The sequence below is a fragment of the Oxyura jamaicensis genome, chromosome 1 (assembly GCF_011077185.1).
Source record: "Oxyura jamaicensis isolate SHBP4307 breed ruddy duck chromosome 1, BPBGC_Ojam_1.0, whole genome shotgun sequence".
In the NCBI taxonomy this organism is placed as follows: domain Eukaryota; kingdom Metazoa; phylum Chordata; class Aves; order Anseriformes; family Anatidae; genus Oxyura; species Oxyura jamaicensis.
Window position 1 is genome coordinate 129372754 of NC_048893.1, and position 21145 is coordinate 129393898.

Consider the following 21145-nt stretch of genomic DNA (forward strand, 5'->3'; position numbering starts at 1 on the left):
TCTAAGTGAATCTCAAAGCTTCAGATGCTGTCTGGAGATTATGATATCTAGCAGATGTAAAATGTAGGCCAAGGGCATTCCTATTAACTGTCATGCAGAATATGTTGCAGTACTTTAAAAAAAAAACTCTTCGATACATAGTGTTTAAATTGTGCATAGAAATCAGAACTTTTCAAAGTGGCAAACTGAGGTACTTGTCATTAATTGACTTGTAATTAATTGACATTAATAACATTTTGAGATAATTTAACAGCTTTTTAAAAAAAGCTACGTACTAAATGTGCATTTTCCTCAAACATAAATCTGAAATATATTTATTTTATTAGAATGGAACAGAGGAGTTTAGGTTAGAAAGGGGGGGAAAGAAGAAAAATTTGGCAAAGGGCATCTTCATAAATATAGTGAAAGCTTTGTGGAGATATTAATTAGAAATTAAAGGCTGTTTTTAGTTGGAACATAAGAGGGAGGGAATCAAAACAGACATCTTTTCAACATGCTTTAGAGCAAGCCCAGATCACTACATTTCTAATTAGAGATATGAGATGTCTATTGAACAAAGTTAGAAGGAAAAGAGCTAAGCATATGGGGAATTTTAAGAACATGCTCATGTGATGCCCATATAGGAATGTATTTATTAGTCTAGGAACTCATTTTTTAATTGAGAAAATTTACCTTAAAAATCATAGCAAAAATAATTAACATTAGCTATTAATTTCTTTGGGAGGATTAGTTCTGTGCAACTGTCTGAAACATCAAGAACTCTTTGACAGCTAAAGATCATGTCCATGTCAGTAACTTTAGCAGATTTTTTGAAGTGACTATGTAAAATATTTTTATGGTTTGCCTTATTTTATTTTATTTTTTTTGGTAAAGAAGTAATTGAACAAAAGTACAAACAAAAGTACAAACAAATGAACAAAAGTAATTGATTAAGTAATCTGCTTGCAGTAAAAAATTCTTTAAGGAGTTCTTACTTAAGTGACTATTCTATTGACTAACTTCACAAGCTTAGAGATGCTTGAAAGTCCTTCAAGTCATGTGTTTCTATGCAAATATTTTCAGTTCTGGGAAAGATGATTGCTTGCAGTTTGTGCTTAGTGGATCAGTCTTTTTAGTGTCAAATGGAATGCTTCCTAATCAGAAGAACAAGGGAGTTATCAAAAAAAAAAAAAAAAAAAAGTGATATATCAGAAAAAAATGTGAAATATCTGAGAACTTGTACTGGGTCTGGCTGGGATGTTAATACTGTTAATGTTAATTAATAATGTTAACACCTGCTTGAGGTATTTTCAAGAGTACTCAGAATCAGATGGAGAAATCTGAAAAGTAAATTGCCTGAAATATTATCTAGGACAAGACATTCACACTTCCTCATTATTTGGGGACTTCTTTGGCCTTTGGGAAGTAGCTCCAGAAGCACCGTTCCAATTTTGCTGAAGTTCCACTGTCAGTTACTGTACTGGGTCTGGCTGGGATGTTAACTTTCCCTGCAGCAGCCCATACAGTGCTGCGCTCTCCACTTGTAGCTAGAACAGCAGTGGTATCACACCGGTATTGTGTCTGCTGCTGCTGCTGAGAAGTGCTGGCACAGCATCAGGACTCTCTCTAACCCTCCTAGGGGGTGGGCAAAAAGTGAGAAAGAAACATCACCAGGGCAGCTGACCTAAGCCAGCCAAAGGGATATTCCATACCATATGATGTCACACTCAGCAATAAAAGGTGGAAAAAGGAAGAAGAGGGGAGGGGTGGGCTCTCATTGTGAAAACGTCTATCCTCTTCCCAAACACTGGCTACGTGTGTTGAGGCCCTGCTTCAAGGACGTGGTCAAGCATCGCTCATTTGTGGGAAGTAGAGAGTAATTTCTTTCCTCTGCACTTCACAGAGCCTTTACTTGTTTTGTTTAGTTATTCCCTTTCCCCCTCCCTCTTCCCCTTTTCCTTTTTTCCCTTTAGTTGAATTGTTTAATTAATATTAATATTTCCTTAATAATATTTATATATATATATATTTCTCTTTAATTAAATCATCCTTATCTCAACCTGTGAGTTGTTCTTTCCTTTACTTCTTCCCCTCCTCATCTGAGGAGGGGGAGTGAGAGATTGGTTGTGGTGTTCCTAGCATGGTAAAAACACCACAGAATTGAAATGAAGGATTTTGCCATTTCTTTGCAGTGTTATGTTCCCATTCTGGAAGGGTTAACAGCTTCCTGATAAAACTGCCAGAAATCAGTCCCAGTAGATACTGGATATTATTTAAATATTAACTACTCAAATGACTTTTCAGAAGAAGTTACGGCTATGGATTACAGTGTATTAATTTCAGCTGGACTTAATGCAGAACCATTAGCTTTGGAGATAGTGACTGACACTCAGCTAGGTTGCAGCTTGAACTGTTTGTCCAGTACCTGTTGCTGAGTTTCTAATGGACAGCTGAAAAGAAAAATCTTAATAAAATTACATTAGTGATCTCAATGGAAGGAGAAAAGAAGGGTAGGATAAGCTTTTCTTTTGCATGTGCTGTAAACACAGAATGAGTTGCATAAATGCTAAACTCTAGAGCCATAAACTTTATAAGCAATTCCATGAAAAATATGTGTATTCTCTTTTTGTTGTTGTTGTTGTTGTTTTATTTTTTATTTTTATTTTTATTGAAGTCTCTTATGGCTTTTTAGATCATTCCATATATATTGCATCATTCTGCTTTAAAAAAAAAAAAAAAGAAATAAAAAAAAATTCTAAAGCAATCTTATCATTTAATATGCATACTTCGTTCATATATATACACTTTGAGTTCTTCATGCCGCTACTTCTATTTAATTAAAAAATGTCCAATTTCTCCCGATTTTTGGAAAAGTTTCTGTCTGAAATAGGACCTATTTTTCTGTTATGTTTCAGTTTTGCAACCCGAATTACTCAAACTTCATGAAGATGAAAACTGAAGAAGTCTTAGTATTGAAAATAAAAATATAGAGAAGTCAAAAAGACCCCCTCTAATGAACAACTTTGGATAAACTTAGCTATTGCTGTCAGAATAGATTCCAGTTTGTAGCTGATGATGTACATACATATATGCATGCAAAACCCTTTCTGAAATAACTTTAATTATGTATTGACTCAAAATAAAGAAAATCTTGTCTTTTCAATATAGGTAGCTATGAGAATACCAGGATTCCTTTGTTCATTTTGTTTAAATATAAAAATATGAAATTGTGGTTATTAATAACATTCATCCTATATTTACAGTCCCAAGTTAAGGGGACAAGCAAGATTGGCATTAAAAGTTTTTTGAACCTCTTCCTGATTTTCTAGCTTGAATAGATAAGTTATTTGGAACCACAGCTGTTTATGAATGAGTGACTAATGGTTTGCTAATGCACAAGAGGAGAATTAGGAAGGAAGGCAAGAACTGTGAGTGGGCAGAAGCTGCTGAAAAGCTCACAAAAGAAGTAGATGTGGAGCTGCAATAGAAACCAAACAGCTTTCTGCAGTGCCAGAAGCTGCAAATACCAAAGATTTTGGATGACAACTGATTTAATTACATTTCTGGAAATGTAAACCTCTGGACTGATATATCTGGGTGCTAGGTTAATGTAAGCTCTTAGTGTTCTTGGTATTTTGTAGTTTTACAAAGAGCAGTATACCTTACATGCAGATAGTTTAAAATGATAAGTTCTGATTATCAGATAATATGCAATCAATAAGAGATTTCATCAATGCAATCACTATGGTATTTGGCACAGACTGTACATTGTTAATATAGTCAGATTCATATAGCACACAACACTTTCAGATCCCAGGAGAGGGGTGCAAGCAGGTGATAGGCATTATTATAGGCATAATTGAGTGAAATGGAACAGATAAAATCAGATGAAACCTACTTCCAACTGCACTGTGTTTGTGTCTTCATCCAAGAAGCATATCAAATGGGAAAAGCCCAGCAACCAAGAGGCGAGTGAAAGCACATCCAGTTATTTATTTGTTTCTAAGTGAGAGGGAACAATCACAAGGCAACAATTTATTTCTTTATACATTTCTTTTTGAGAGCGTTTGGACTTCTGAAGAAAACCTGCAAATAATTAGCATATATGTTGTTACGAAGACAAGTGCTCCAAAAATCTATTTCAATGAAGCTTCTCATCATTTTTTTACTAGAATACTATTTGAGCTAGTTTCAGACACTACTTATTTTCTCTTTAATTTATAATCCTTCCCTTCTGCATCCAACTTGCTCACAGCAGTCTAATGCCAGACCAACCCTGAGGGCAGCAAAGATATTTGTTTTCCCTCTTGAAACCCACAGTCAGGCACTTGGCATTAGTGGCTATGTCATACCAAGTTAATTAATAATATCAGACATGTAATTTTGCATCCTCTGTATGAAGATAGAAGAGAACTAAATCCAGAAAAAAATATGACAGAATATATTTGTACTACCTGATGAGTTTTTCTTCTTTTGTCTAATTCTTTATTGCTCTTTCATTTGCTTCCTTATGCAATTGGTATTGAGAAAAACAGCTATAAATTATTATGCTTATCCCTACAGTTATTTGTAGGGCTCTCAAAAAGTGAAGAGCTGGAAGTTGCTTGAAAGCTTCTGTTTGAAAACATAGTGCTGTAAATTTTGTCACTCAAGACTTTGGTATTACTTCTAAGAGGCAGAGAGAGAATTCTGTTTTGGCAGATACTGGACAGGTCTTATGATACATTCTGAAAGGATAAATCTCAGGGTTTTGCAGTCATTTTCACATACCTCCAGGCATAGATTTCTCAAGTAGTACCAGACAGCAGTGTTGCAATGCACTGACGATATAAACAGTCACGGGCAGTTGGCACAAAGTCATTCCATTCATTTACAAGATATTCAGAAGGAGGAGCATTGAGATTATTTTTAATACTCACATCCGTAGATGCTTACATTTCTGAAAATGCTAATTCTCTATTTTTAAAGTTAATATGTTAGCTGATATATGACTCAAATTACATAACTGTATAATACTTTCTCCATTTTATTAATGTGTGCTTATGAGTAAGTGAGGACTTACCAACTCTAGAATACTTAAAATTCCTATATATATTCATATATATACATATACATGTGTATATATATACACACAAATATATATGTGTGTATATATATACATATATATATAAGATTGAGAAGTTGCAATGGTGAAAGTGTAATTATGTCTTCTCCTGTTTTTTTTTGAACCATTTAGATATCAACATGAATCAATTCCAAGTCCACTGGTTACTGGAGTCCTGTGCACACAATGACACCAAAGGACTTGGGAAAGTAACTGAGCTGACTTATGTAAGTCTTCATTCAGACTTGTGCTTGACTGTGAATAGCTTCAAAACAGCAAGAGAAAGGATGGTTCTGTAACGTAACACAGTATGTTTCGTTACTATACTATATTTCACATATCATAGAATAGAATCATAGAATGGCTTGGGTTGGAAGGGACCTTTAAAGACCATCCAGTTCCAACCCCCCCCCCCCACCATAGGCAGGGATACCTTTCACTACATCAGGTTGCACAGGGCCTCGTCCAAGACGGTCTTGAATGACTGTAGGGATGGGGTATCCACAGTTTCTCTGGGCAAGCTGTTCCAGTGCTTCACCACCCTCTGACTGAAGGATCAGTAAGAATAAGTAAGAATGCTTCTTTTTTACTTTCTTCTTGTGCAAGATAGAAATGATGCATCTGAAGTATTGTTTATCTGTATGTTTATTTGTTTTGTTGTTGTTGCTTTTAAATCCAAGCTAAGCTAAAATCATAATGCTTTGTTGGTGCTATTCAGAAATCAAGAGCAGACAAATTTATAGCTAAGTATCTATATATTTCTACAGCATATAGAACACGGCGTGATTTATAATTAGAATTGTAAGACTCTATCCAAGTGTAAATACTGGCAAGTAATAATAGTAATTAATAAGATAGGTTTCCTTTTAGACATGTTGATGTGTCACATACCCCGAGGAGAATAATAGAATTAGAAATACAGAACAATAGTTGAAAAATACTAGAAATTAAATCTGAAAGTTGCATAGATATCAGATACGGAGAAAAGATCCATGTAAGTACATGTCAGATCAAATATATATTACAGTGTCAGTTCTTCATACTTATATTGTTGGTAATCTAGCATTATCTAGACATCATATTGTATCTGCAACACATTATTTGAAAAACAATACTGTGATGAGTGCATCACAATTGATTTAGTGGGTTATGTTGAATGGAATAAAACATAATTCACCTTTACTTCTTACCATGAACTGTACTACCAGATCAATTCAATGGAGTTAATTGCATGTGAAAGTAGAGTAAATAATTTCTATGATTTTTATTTCTAAATAATTTCTCATGCAAGAAGCTGTGAGCTTCTAAGATTTATTACTTCATGGGATTAGCAAAGCAAATATTAGCAGTGAATTAAAAAATGATTTAAATATAATGCTATGATCAATCAGTCTCAATATTTCAAAGTTATGCCCATGAAGATAGGAGAAAGTTTGTATCTAATAAGTTTAGTTCCACCTGAGGTCAAGATAGACCCTTTGTACATCCGGCCAGTATGTTGTGGGATTAATTCATTTATTTCTATCAATCATTTTACAGCAATCTGTTCAATCTACTTTGTGAAACTGTGTGTTTCTTTTGAGGGCTCATTTTTATTACAAACTCTTAGAAGAAGACTGATGCTACAAAGGGTTTGATAGTCAATATAATCGTTCAAGATGTATAAAGGCCTTAGGTTTTGAGTGTTGAGCATTTAGTTTCTGGTCCATGGTTTTATGGACATTGAAATTAGACGATTTGCTATTCACAGAGTGTACTTTGAGATGCATGTGAAGCCTCCTAAAATTCAGCCCAAACCCGAAATTACAAGCCAGTGTCTGTTTTAATGAGTGAATGTGAAACATTGGCTGCAGGGAATAGCCTGAAATCTTGCCTAAATATACTATCATTTTTAAGCAAAGGTCAATTTATAGTCATTTGTAAAGTAAAGGAACAATTTTGTTTGTCTGTTTTGTTTTCTTTAAAAAATAAACAATACAGTTACAGTTACAATACAGTTGCAGAATCAAACCTGTTATAATACTCTCACAGCAGGTAGAAGATGGAGAATCAAGTCCTTTCTGAGCCCAATCTGTATATCCCATTGAAAATGACCTTCAAAGGGAAGTTTTGACTAACTTGACTTGGTATTCACTTCCAAAAAAACAGGGAGTTCTGTAGAAAAACCTTGGAGACTAGTTATTCTGAAGTGAAAGAAAGAAAGATCTAAAAGGCAGTGAAAGACTTGGGACCTTAGCCAGAAAGGTATTATTGGACATTCTCCCAGAAAAAATAAATAACAACACTTTTTTTTTTTTTTTTTTTCTCATAATTTGATTTGTGCTAAAGCTTTCAGGCTGTGATTTTCAAATATACTTTAGACAACATTAAGAAGTTAGAAGGACACTTACACTTTGTGAAAAGTTTTTTCAATCACTGTCTTTAAAAGGAGTATTTTGTTTTGTAATACAGCTGTGGAGTTTATCTTGATAATAAGATAGAAGTAGTTAATGTACTAAAGGGGAAAAAAAAGTGCATCTATAATGCTACACTGACTTTGAATACACTTTAATAAAGTTAAATGCAGATGAAGCAACTCATTTACAGCAACTTAACTCAACTTTCTTACATTTATGTAATTCAATTAGCATTTATATCCTCACATCGCTATCCCCACTGCCATCATGTCAGAGACTGTTCTAAATGTTACATGCTAGTTGCTTTGATAGAGCATAGTGAAGGAACTGTATAGAAAGGAAAGGCATGTCAAAATGCCATGCTAATGTATTTTACTACTGAAAATAATCATAACATATGCAATGTTTGCTTTGTTGACTGAGTAAAAACTATGTTGGCATGTGTTAAGCATATCAGGAAAATATTTTGTTGGAGAAAGCTTTTCATCTTCTGCCAATTTTATTTTTCACTTTTTTTTTCTTCTTCTTTTTTTTTTTTTTTTTTTTTTTTTTTTCCTAGGGATCTATTTGCATCATGTTCTCTTTTTGTTTTTCCTGTTACAGGAGAACTACATGATTCTGAAGGACCTGTCATTTGCATGCAAATATAAAGTAACTGTTTTGCCTGCAAAATCTAAAGGTCGTTTTAAGGCTGAGAGTATTTTCTTTGTCACCCCACCTTGCTCTGCATTTAAAGAAAAAAACCACAAGCACATTAATTGTCCTGCTGAAGGAGGTAAGACATGATCTGGAGAACTTGCCAAATAGTTTCAAATGTACTTACAGTCATGAAGAAAAGTCTTTAAAGGAAATTCTAAAATAGTATATAAAAGATTCAGGGAAAAAAAAAAAAAAAAAGAGAGATGATTAATGCTTATGTGAAAAATCAACTAAAATATGTAACAGTATGGATTTAAGTTGCCACATTCCTGTTTGTCAATTAGGTAAGAATTTTAGTGAACTGGTTATGAACACATGACATTTGTTAGTACATAGTTTTTAGTGCAAGAAGGACGTTTCTCAGTTACATTAACTATAATGATGAATGACAGATGTAAACATAATTATACTGGCACAAACCATCTTTTGAATGTTTTCCTACTGATGCAAGCTGCTTTTTCAGTTTGATTTTGCTTAGGTTAATGCTTCTCTTAAATAACAAATAAAGGTGCTCATACGTGGTAGAGTGTAGCTACAATTCAAGGTATAGCTAAAATATTATGGTAAATCATAGAATCATGGAGATGTTGGTTAAAAGGGATCTCTAATCTCAGCTAATCCAGCCATGCACTTCAAGCTATTGCCAGCACTAGGTCAGGTCAGCCATATCTTTGCGAAGCCAAAGTTTCCAGCATTACAATTTTCTTCCTGGGCAACTGCAACTGAAGCATACATTTCACCAAATCAGAGAGCCCCTATTAAATCGTACTACAGTTTTAGAGCATTAATTTTACTTTTTGTCTGCATCATGGAGATCTAAGGGTTTTCTTGTGTTCCCAAAACTGAAAAACAGCTCAGACATTCTGAAATACCCACAGGATGATTCCCTGTGAATGAGGCGTTTATAATTTTGCGTGCATTTGGCTTTTCTTTCTGTCATCTGTAGCTGACAGAACTTGATTTGAAGTTTGAATTTGGCCCAAAACACCAATGGAATATATCAACAATAGGCTTTGGTTAAAACTGAAAATGTAATGGCAGAAAGCTGGCAGGATACTGGATAACATCAGAAAGAGAGCTCTGTCTGACCTTGAGTTGCAAAATTAAATTAACATTATTGAATATTATCTTTCAAAGTTTAGCTTATCTTTCTGCTTTCCAAATTTATAGTGCCAGTTCTACCCAAAGTGTTGGCCAAACCCGAGAATCTATCTGCGTCTTTCATTGTTCAGGAAGGTAACATCACTGGTCATTTTTCCTGGAAGATATCTAAGGCAGTCCTTCACCAGCCCATGACAGGGTTTCAAGTCACATGGGCAGAAGTAACCACAGAAAGTCGACAGAACAGCTTGCCCAACAGCATCATTTCGCAGTCACAGATACTGCCAGCAGTAAGTTTTTTGTTAATTTCCTTTTCTATTGCATTCATAACTGCATGCACACGTGGCATACTTTTAATTTTTAGTGGTAATGCGGATGTCACACATAACATTCTCTCACTCTGCGGGCAAGTTGGAGCAGGAGGTGCTTTAATTTTTCCTCCTTGTTGGAAATACAAAGCACAGCTACTTGTCTCGATGGCACATCAAACATTTTAATGTGCACAATTGTCAAATTAGAAGACATTATCTGAAAAGGGAGGAAAAGATCATCTGTGTGTGGCAATAGATGTTTTTTTATTTTCTTTTGATAATCAGGCTGTTCAGCTTGGTGGTTACTATAGTTTTACTAATTATTTGGTGTCCATGTCCATAAACTTGATGGACTTAATCATTTTTTTTCCCTTGAGTCACTCTTTGCTCTGAGAAGTAAAAATCACTTTCCCCTCTGTGAATATGCACTATTGTCTGATAAACAAGTAAGTTGAGGAATACTAGATTTCACTGTTTACTGAAAGTATTACAATGATTAATTTGAATTCTTCCCCCTATTTGCTTTAAGACGGCCTTTGCTACTTCAGTTCCTCTAGCAGAAGCAAATGAAGAGCACTTCTTTCAGACTGCGTTGCCAGATTCACCAGAGTTCATTCAGACTCAGTTGCCAGATCCACCAGAGTCAACAAAAGGACTTAAGTAGCTGGCCTTGATCCAAAGTCTACTAACAATGTTGGGAGTATTTCCATGCACATCGGGGACATGGATCAAAGCAACTGTGTCTCAAGCAGAACAGGCTGAAAATCTTTTCACAACATTTGCTTCATAAAAGAATGCATAAAATGTTTTCTTGGACACATCTTGCATTCAACACATTTTCCACAAGTCCAAGACAAGGTTCCCACAATTTTATCTTAATTCCTAGCAGACTGCCCTAAGGCTATGCCCCCTGTGTTTGAAAGCATGTTTTTCACAGACACAGCAACAAAGTTGACCGTGGATGCTCCAGAACTATGGGGCAAGCTACTATGCAGTGTGTAGAGCTGTTTTGTTCCACAGCAGTATAGACTCAGCGGGATGCAGACTAGTTCATTCAAAGCTCAATCTACAGTCCCAAGCAGAAGCACAGTGCAGATAGAGCCTTGGTCTCTTCAGCAAGCCATGTTGTGGGATTATTTTAAAGTGGATACTCAATCACAGACATTTGAATGTAAACAGCCACTTAAGCACAATAAGCAGTTATAGACCATGAGATGTTACTTTTCACTTCAGTTTTCATTTTTTGTTTTAGGACCAGGTGAATAGTTTATAGAGAATTTCTATTTCACTTTTTAAGCTTCTGGTTCAGTTATGTCTAATTTAAAATATTTCTTTACCTTGTGTTATGCCTTTTTTCCCTATGGTTTCACTACTGTAAAGCCTGAAGATTTCTTTATCTATCACCATATGTATGTATCTATTCATAGTACCTTGTTAACTTGCACAAAACTCTGGTTTGAGTTGAAATAGTATCACCTGCACTCTGAAATCACCATATTGTAGTGTATTTCATGGTGATGATCATTCAGTCATTTTTGTTGGTAATCTCTGATTGTTAAAAAATTAATATTTACACAACTAGGTTGAAGTGCACATGTCCCAGGAGCATATGAAAGAGTAGAGTGAATGTCTAAGTGTGAAGTGAAGTATGCATTTCTCTTTCTCTCCTACCCATTATGTATGTTACATGTGGTGGAGCAGCTTTGGAAGATATTTTAAGAGCAGCCCCATCTCAGTACATGCAATAATTTGTCAGTAAAGCTACACTTTTACCCCTGCCTTTTCTCTCTCTCTCCTTTCCCCTTTACTTCATGGTCTGGCAACAACAGCAAATTATCAGTTATTCTCACAGCCACTTTCATCTCCCTGCTGTGTGCTTGGGACAGTGCCTACCAGAAGAGTTTGCTATGCAAATTCTGGCTAATCAGAGGACCAAACCATGTGTGCACTGTCCAGTGTCTCTGCCCCACAGTCTTATCCCTGGGACTGGTATGCTGTGTGTTTCTGAGGTCCTTTTTTTGGCTTGGAATAAGGTGAATTGGGACTTCTAATTCCTGAATGCCCTTCAGTCTTCAGTCAGATGTATTCCTATTTGGGAGCATTTATAAACTTACTCTGAAATTATTTTTCACAGTTTTAAGTGACCACACAAGGTACAGAGCAATCAAAAGTGAGGACAATACTGATATTTCACAATCCATACTGCCAGAAATGTGATTAAGAACAGAAGGGCCGGTCTTCATGGTGTAACTTTGGACAAACCTGCTGAAATCATTGTAGCTACCCACTGATTTCACTATCTGCAGCACGTACCCCAGACCTGAAAATTGCCATGAGTTAATTTATCAATCAGTAGAATTTACAGCCAGATGTAAAATAAAAAGTGTATTTAATGAACCTGTTTGTTAAAAATAATAAAATAAAAAATAAGAAGCTAAAAACTGTTTTTTCAGTGATGAACATGTCAATTTTCAAGAATGCTAAGGAAAAACTTGTACTTCTTACACGTGAAACTGTAACATTATGGGAACAATGTATGCTCAAAGTCAATGACAAGCAAAAGTTCAAGACAAACCTCCTCAACCAAGCATCATATATGTTAAATCCTTTTTACAGATTTTTAAGAAAGCAATTTGTGGGTGCTGAGACTGACAAAACCTATTTAAACTACTGATTTGTGTGAGTAGAGCAACCGTGACTTATTTTTAGATGCCATGAGAATTAATGTAATTTATTTATTGTTAGGATCATTATGTACTCACCGTGCCCAATCTGAGGCCATCAATGCTGTACCGATTGGAAGTTCAAGTGCTGACAACTGGTGGGGAGGGACCAGCTACAATAAAATCATTCCGAACACCTGCTCTTCCTCCATTTTCACCCCACAGTAAGTAGTACCTCATTTTGGCATGTTGTTTTGTGTTTAAAAAAAGATTTCCGTCTTACACATGCAAACAGGTTTCTTAACCTTATAATCTTTATTGGCTCTGGTAGAATTCCGTAAACATAATGTACATGATTTTTGTTTGTTTGTTTCTGTAACAGTCTATCAGCAGGCAGTGGTGGAGTCAAATATAATCTTTCTCTCATTCAGTTTTGTGTGTCTTACATTTGCCACCACATTCTACCACAGCTCTTTGGCTTATACCTCTATTACTTGGGAGTCGGAGGTAGTCTCTCCTCCAAGTACCATCTAGGCCTGGGACTGCTTAGTTTTCAAGATCAGACTTTTCTGAGATGTGTTCAGTTGAGTATGGCTATAGTATGACCATACTTCTAAAGCTGTGCAAACCTTAATGGCCATTTCAAGCTTTTTTTAATTTTTGGAAAAGCACAACTCAGTGTTGTAAAGCTCAGCAAAAAATACAGTGAATTAGTCCACTAAAGTTGTCTGGACTGAATATGCAAGTAGTTGTCAGCACAGGCAGTTCACTTAAAAGCTGAAGGCTTGCAAGCTGGAGGCCTCAAGAGGCCTATAAAGGAGAATCTGGTAAATGATTGTATTACATATTCAAGGTTTGATATGTGCATACTTTCTTATCCTTTTGTTTAGGACCTCATCTGAAGCAACATCATCCACACCACTATAAGCCACCCCCAGAGAAATATTAAGCTGTTTCACATGATTATATAAGTAACTGAGAGGAAAAACTGAGCTCCCCGGTGGAGGCTAGGAAAAGGCACATCTGTAGGAGCAATGAATACAGTTTTCCAGTGGAAGTTACCATGCTGTACAATCTGTAGCAACTCTATGTAGTTTAGTCATCAAGAATTGTATTTGTACCAAGACAAAGATGAAGCATAAAGCAAGTATTATTTTGGTACCACTACTATTCAACAAATTGAAGATTGCATCGAACTCAACACCTGAGAGAAAATCAAAGTGTGGTTATTATAATGTTTTTGTATTTCTATGTTTGAAGTAGATTGAAACGATGTGGTGTATACAGCTTTTTCTCTTAGTGACCTCAATGTTAATATGTAAGAGGTTGTCCTGTGATACATACATACCTTTGAACACTGGAGGCCATGTTGTCATTAACATGTTTAATAGATATATTTTACTTAAAGCCCTCTTACCAGTTCAAGTCCTAGAGTATTTTGCTGTTAAAGATCTCCACTTGTCTGAAATCAGGACGTAAGTAAAATAAGTAGCAGAAGCAAAAACCTTTAAATAGTCAATGTTTAATAACTGCAGTATCACTGCAGAGGAGAGTGATGATACGTTTACATAGTCAACCACCTCTTCCAAAGTAATGTTTCAGCATGGAGATCTTCTATTAATATAGTTAATAGTTAAAATATAGGGTAGATGTACTATTCATTATAAAGAAACAGATGACAGTTAATACAATTGTTGACAATTAGTGGTGATTAATACAATTAATTGATAGATTCTGGAAGAATGACCTTTAAAATCCCACTTTTTTTTTTTTTTTTGTTATTATCTTAAAAGGAAATGTTGATTTTCTAGCTAGAAGTCTGAATAATTAACATTAACATATTAAAAAAATGAAATTCTGGGGCACATATTCAAGTATCTGTAGAGCTACTTTTTTGGCTTCTCTATCTTTTGATGCACATGTCTCTTTTCCCCACGGATCTTTTGAACAGAGGGATGGGTATGTTGGCTCCATGCTATTCTGCTTACAGAAAAGTTGTATGACAATACTCTAGCATCTGGAAAGCATTCCTTATAGTTTATTTGAATGCATTTTTCAAATTCAGGCATAATGGTACCCTTTTTAACCATAAGGGAATACATACTGCCTTTATTGTACAATATAAACTGTCTAGAATAATTTGCTTCACAAAGAGACATCCTTCGATAGTAAACAGAAACTACTTGGATTTATTATCAAGAAGGTGGAAAGCATTTGCCAATAAATATCTATACAAATACAATCAAAATCTAATGTTCAGACATTAGTGGCAAATATATTTTCCTTCTCTTGATTACAAATTGTATTGTAGAAAACAAATATGGATAAAAGAAATGCATGCCTGAAACTGAGGATCACATTTGTATTTATCATAGTAGGGCATTCACAAAATAATCACATATAGTTTGTCCCAACTGAAGTTTATAGTTTTGGTGCATGTGGGTCGATAGCACTGAGGGTGAAGGAAACTGAATTAATTTCTGATCACTTGGTCATTCCAGCTATTAAAGTATTAAAGTTTTTTTTTTTTTTTTGATGTGCACTCAGTGACAAAGGACAAAAGACTTTTTACAGAAAATTTCAATTGCCATGTGATTTGGGCATTTAACAGTTGTTTTAAAAGTATTAAAGGCAATGGTTATTTTAATTTCTTCCTCTGCTGGTCTATCACCTTATCTTTTCCAAAATACGTTAACAAATAACAGATAAACTCTTCATAAAATCTGTAATGTAATATTTATTTCAATTTTGGAAGATGGCCAGAGTCTCAGAGATTTTGGGGGATGTAAGAATGTGTAATGCGTACAAGACTTTACAAAGAAAAAAAACTATATGAGTTGAACTGTTGTGCAGTACTGCTTTGATGTTTAGGTTATACAGGGCATAAAGTAAGGACAGAAGGTGTCTTGTTTGCTGAGAGTAGTTTTCAGTGGGATCAGGGCAAGTACTACTTCAGGCTGCTTTAAAAACTTCTGTCCAAACCTTTCCATTAAAGTGTATTCCATTTATGCTGGAGCAATTCTGTAGTGACTTGATTAATGTTAATGAAATTATGTTGCATTCATAGTGACATTGGTAAAGCATAGAACATGGATGTCAGTCTTTATTACAATGAGGCCAGACCTGGTTTGGAGATTAAACTGGAAGTTAGCAGCCTCGAGTGATCATATCCTTAGTCTTAATTGCTGACTGGAAGCCTTGTTCTTCTGCTTGCTTATGTAAATTTCTTTGAAACATTCAATTTTTAAAAGTAGCAGTTAATGTTAAAGAACATGGAGTATGCTTTCCTTCTAAATTAGATTTAGGCCATCCAAAAAAATATATGTATTTGATAAAGTAGAATTGTATTGAGCAAGTGCGTTATACAGAGTCTGTTTTACAAACAGGTAAAGTCAATTTTATCCTTCTACAAATGAGTTTATGAACTCACCTTTCAAGTGATCCTCCAAATAAAAAATAAAAAATAATAAATCTACCAAGATCATGCATGGATGTTAAATTTGAAACTGAGTGCTTTCCCAATTATTCTTGAATTTTGCAGTACCAATCTGAAGTTTCTAGTGCCTAACTCATAAAGCCTTGTTTGCTGAATTGTACAGGGTGTTGTCCTAATTTAGTGGCCTAAATCAGTTTATACATTTAATTCAGCAACAGACTTGCAATTCACTGCGTGATTCACTAGTTAATGATTTATTTTCTCTAATGATGTTGCATAATACAGAATTACTATAGATATTGAGAAGCTTTTAAATACTCTGCACCTTTACACTAATGTATTATTTTCTATGTACGATTCTGATGGATTTGTCAGTTCACTTCTGGATGCATTTTGTTTATCTTTATTTCTGAAAGAATTATGAGATTATGCCATTTTTGCTAGCTGCTTTGTGAAATTGATTTTTTTTGTTGTTCACCAATGATTTTGTTTAAGAATACAATGGTGTGTTCTTGTAACTTTTTGATGGTTTTTAAGTAGTAGAGGAAATAGAGTAGGGGAAATTCAGAGGAATTTTCAGAGGAAAAATAGAGGAAGTAGAGTAGGGGAAATTCAAATAAGACAAAACTTGTGCTGTACTACTATGTGTAACATCTTGAACATTCATTAAGAATACAGCATATGAACACTGAACATTAAGAATACAGCATATGAACATATGAAGTCTGACTTCTGAAATGCTGCACATCCTCAACTTAGAGGCTTCAGAAAGAATTGAGGTATGGCAATACCACTATTGACATTAATGTTTGACTTGATCACACATAAAATCAAATAAATACTCATTATTAATGAGTGGGAAATTTACCATTTATATTAGGAGAAGCATATAGAAACCTAAATATTGAGTAAATTCATTCAACAATAATTTCATCGCCATATTCCCTGCTGGAGTCAGGGAGAGGTTCAGATAAGTAGGCTCTGATTCAGGAAGGTATGCAGAAAAGAGAAATTCTATATGCACAGAAGTAGTCAGTGGGATGGATGTATACCTTTGTGTATACATTAGAGAGTGAGCTTTAGTGATGTTTTAAATAAAGTATGGATGTCAGAATTGAATACCCTCTTAAATTAGGGGCTTATGGAACAAAGTACTGGACTCAGACAGTTCTAAATTCTATGTACAACGCCATAGAAATTTTTATTTTTGTCTTGTGTATATGTAAATGTAGTTGTGATATTGACTTATTTATTAATTAATTTTCTTATACTATGTGCCAAGTATATTCCTACCCTTTTGATCAGTACCTGTGAACATCAATTACTAAAAATAATGTTATGCAAACCTGTGCATTGTAACCAGGAATATGATGCTAATAAGCTGTTGCATGTAGTTTAAAATAATTAAGAAAACCCTCTATTTAAAAAAATGTAAATGAATACCTGCAGATGTTGATGATTATATATGGTTTTGCATGCCAAAACTCATTGTTCAGTTGTGGGCATGAATTGTAATGACTGTATTACCTCTACTGAGTATATTAGTAAGGTACAATTTACAAAGTTATTAACAGAGCTCTATATGTAAAATGTTTTCTTTTTAGTTAATTATATTGTAGTAGAGGTGTAACAGAACTGTTTTTCTGTTGCCCAAATTGGCTGTAGAAATTATGTTCCTATAACAGTCATTTAAAGTCAGTATTTATTTATGTATGTAATACAAAAAAAATTGGTCTTATGTGTCTGTCCATTTATTTAGAGAAAGAAAACAATTTGTATAAACAATTTGTAAAAAAAAAAAAAAAAAAAAGAAAAAAAGAAAAAGTAAATGTAAATAGAGCCTGATTTCTTTTACTCATTATTTTCATGTTTAGAACTTGTATATACTGTTTAGGTAATAAACTACACTGAAGTTTTGCTACATTATCTCCTCCATACAGGACTTAAACGTTTTTTTTTTTTAAGTGGGAGATAAAGTGTTATCAAATAAAAATCAGAGTACCATTAGTACTCTACATTTCATTGTACATGTAGTCATAACACTTTATCCTCGCTGTTTGATACTGCATTTTGTTTTCTTTAGAAAGTGATCAAAATAATCTGAAGATAAATTTAGGTATCATTTGATTATTTTATGTTGAAAAGCAACTTTTAAAGTAAAAAATCAGACTCAAGATCTTGTCTTTTTTTTCCTTTTTTCCAGGGGAGAATACACAATGGAGTTTCAGTAACCCTTTGTAATATTATTTTCAAATAATTAAAATGTTGCTAGATCTATGTCAGTGGCCTGATCCTGCAAGTCAAGATTTTCATGATTGAAAATCACAGTGAAATCTATGTGTACACCAGATTTGGAATTTTTTTATATTTAAAAGTGCAGTATCCCATGATTTAAATGATATATTTTTAATAAATATAAGTATCTGTCTTACTACAACATTTGTTTCAAATTGTCATAGATGTGCTATCGTTCTCAAATGCAACGTTTCTGGTAAATCTCTTAGCAGGTGTACCTTTCACGTACTCTCAAATTACTTAATAAACATTTTGTTTTTGTTAACTTGAGCATAAACTATAAATTTTCCTAATTACTTTCTCAGTAGAATAACTGTTTAGGGTTTTTATTGTTTGTTTTTCATTTTACATAAATGGACAATGTTTAGCATAAACCCTTATAATTAAATTCCTCTCCAAGTTTTATTCCACCAGTGTGGTATGGTAAAACTTCCCAGGAGTTATATATCACTGTGAGTAGGTAAGTTGTCATAATAAATAGATGAAGTGTTCTATGCACTGTCACTCTTTTTCTTTTTACCCTTTCATAACTTCAAATAAATGTTCTATTCAACACTGAATTAGAAGAGATGATGACTGGATAATGTAAATCATATGAAATAAAGCAAATTTGGTATATATTGATCAGTATGGATCATTTTGATTTTGGGTTTTGTACTTTGTGCTTCAGTGCAACTTGGCTTTTTTTTATTATTATTTTTGCATCTAAAATGAGAATGCACACCATCATTTTATTATTATTATTTAATAAATATTAAAAAATCCTCCATGCTTCTGTTTTCCTATTACAGGTGTTGTATGGTCATCATCTGGATATATGCCGGCCTCCTTGAACAAGGAGCCAAAACACTGGCTGACAATGCAGCACCTGTAAGGGTGAAAGAAAACATGGGAGATCATTGAACACACAGCTTTGAAATGTAGCCAATGTGAAAGACTCCTGCAGGCCTGAAGGGGATGTGGTTCAACAGAAATGTCTGTTCTGTCCCCCTTTGGATTGTGCATAATAGCATTTCTACTTCTACTGAAGGTGCTTGTAGGACTATAAATTAATATTTAATATACACCTTACTATAACCATTTACTGAGATTGTTTTGTGGGTCAGAAACTAAAGAATGATTTCTGTATCCAGTTCCTCACCTTTGATGGTGATTTATTCGTGTTATTTAATAATAAGCTTCATTCAGGAGTTCTTTCTTCTTAAAAGGATATCAACTTTGGAATGATTGGACTGCCATTTTTCAGGAGAGTTAGGCAAATATGCTGAACATAAATATCTCTTTATGTTTGTGTGCAAATATATTTATACACAAGATAGTACTAGTCTTTTTCACAACCTGTCCAGTAGTATATTTGTAATAGGTTCAAAATTGTCTATGTTTAACTCTCTATTTGATGGTTAGAATTGATTACCCAGCACATTTTTCATACTTTTATAATTTTACTTAGAAAATGTTGCCTGATTTAAGTGGTCCAGGCTGCATAGTTGTTATTAGATGTGGAATGATAAGCTTTAATTTCCACCATTGCATTTCTACCTAAGGGGAAGTTAGGTAGATATGGGAATTAATAGATTTCACCCCACCACAAACACACACAAAAAAGTGAAGGACACACACACACACACACGTCTTGTGTATTTGTCCAATTTCCAGTGTTAGCTGTAGTCTGCAAACATACAAATTAATCTTTTAAATTTATTTTCTGAGCTGTGCTGCACTGTTTATTTATATTTCAGACTTTCAGTAAGCATATCTGCAAGCCAACATCAATTAGTCTCATAAGACTGATGTACAAGAAAAACAAAACAAAAACCAAAACTGATAACAAACAACCATAAAATAAAATAAAATAAAATAAAATAAAATAAAATAAAATAAAAACTAAGCCAAAACTTGCTGTTGGATTCTGAAAGAGCCCTTTGGGACAATTTTGCTTTTTGTGTGATATTCATTGAATCATAATGAAGACCATGAAGAGCCACAAACATTCTTCTTGCTTTGAGTGGATTGCAGACATTTTTTCTAATACCTCTTATCACAAAGAATCCTATTTAATAGCTTCATTAGTGGATGAGTTACCAGACATATACAGTAACTTACAGCTATTATGACTTACCAGTGAATGATTACTGCATTATTTTTTTTCATTTATTTGAAGATTGTATTAATTTCTCTCATCTTTTTGTCTCAATATGTTCTATTTTGTTTTGTTTTATTTTATAATGGATCACTATTCATTGCTTTTTTTATATGTATGCTCAGTTTGAGAACTTGCCTCATTTATTTATCATGGACATACAAGATGTATCCATAGCTTTTTTCTCGTCACTGCTCATTGCTGTGAAGATTGAGGTTTGTGGTATCTTTACAATAAATAAAGTTACCAAAACAATGTGTTTATGTATTTAGAGCTGATTTCAGTAAGGTGTCCCCTGTGAACAAAATGTGGTTTTATCTCATTGAAATTACTATCTACATAATATGGTTTGGGAGAAACAGTATTTCAGGAAACCTTAGTATATTTAAATAACAGGCATGCTAACTACAGGAAATTGTAGGTGTCACTCATATTTGTAGATTAATAAATGCTGCTTAGACAATACATTGTTTTCAGGTTAGCTAAATATATTACTCAGACTGAGCACAAACAGATTCCCATTCATTGACAAAACAGGAGATGTGGATGAATACCAGAGGTCTGGAGAGAGATGTAGAAGGAACAGCATGAACTTATGTGATTGAATAATATCAAAATTATACATAAAATTATGTTTTCTTCCCTGTTACTAACAGAGGGTACTCAATACCTTAACAAAATCATAAGGTGATCCCGCATGTTCTTTTTAGGTGACTTTGTAAATTTTGTAACTTCATAAAATAAGTGGAACTAACAACAAGAAAAAAATCATTTTATTTATGTAAATGTAATTGAAAAAGTATTATTTACCTAATATCATGCTCAGAATCACTCACCACTACACTTGCATAGAACAATAAGAATCAACTGGGTGAACACTTCAGTTTGGGGTTCTCTCACTTCCTGAAATTCAACCTTTGACTGAAAAAATCTTCCTGATTAAAATATATATATATATATTTATATATATATATAGGAAGCCATGAACAATATAACCAGTGTGTTTGGTAGCAGTCATCAG

At 34.0% G+C, this 21145-nt stretch overlaps 1 protein-coding gene across 2 annotated transcripts in view; it reads left to right on the forward strand.

The window, feature by feature from the left end:
* Positions 1-13803, forward strand: part of ANOS1 (anosmin 1) — a 139879-nt gene extending 126076 nt beyond the window's left edge. For both annotated transcript variants that reach the window (XM_035344677.1, XM_035344767.1), the window contains 5 exons: positions 5216-5310; positions 8083-8254; positions 9349-9569; positions 12336-12477; positions 13144-13803. In XM_035344677.1, the coding sequence (XP_035200568.1) occupies positions 5216-5310; positions 8083-8254; positions 9349-9569; positions 12336-12477; positions 13144-13202 (689 nt within the window). In that variant the 3' untranslated portion in view covers positions 13203-13803. The remainder of the gene's footprint in view (positions 1-5215; positions 5311-8082; positions 8255-9348; positions 9570-12335; positions 12478-13143) is intronic.
* The last annotated feature ends 7342 nt before the right edge of the window (positions 13804-21145 follow it).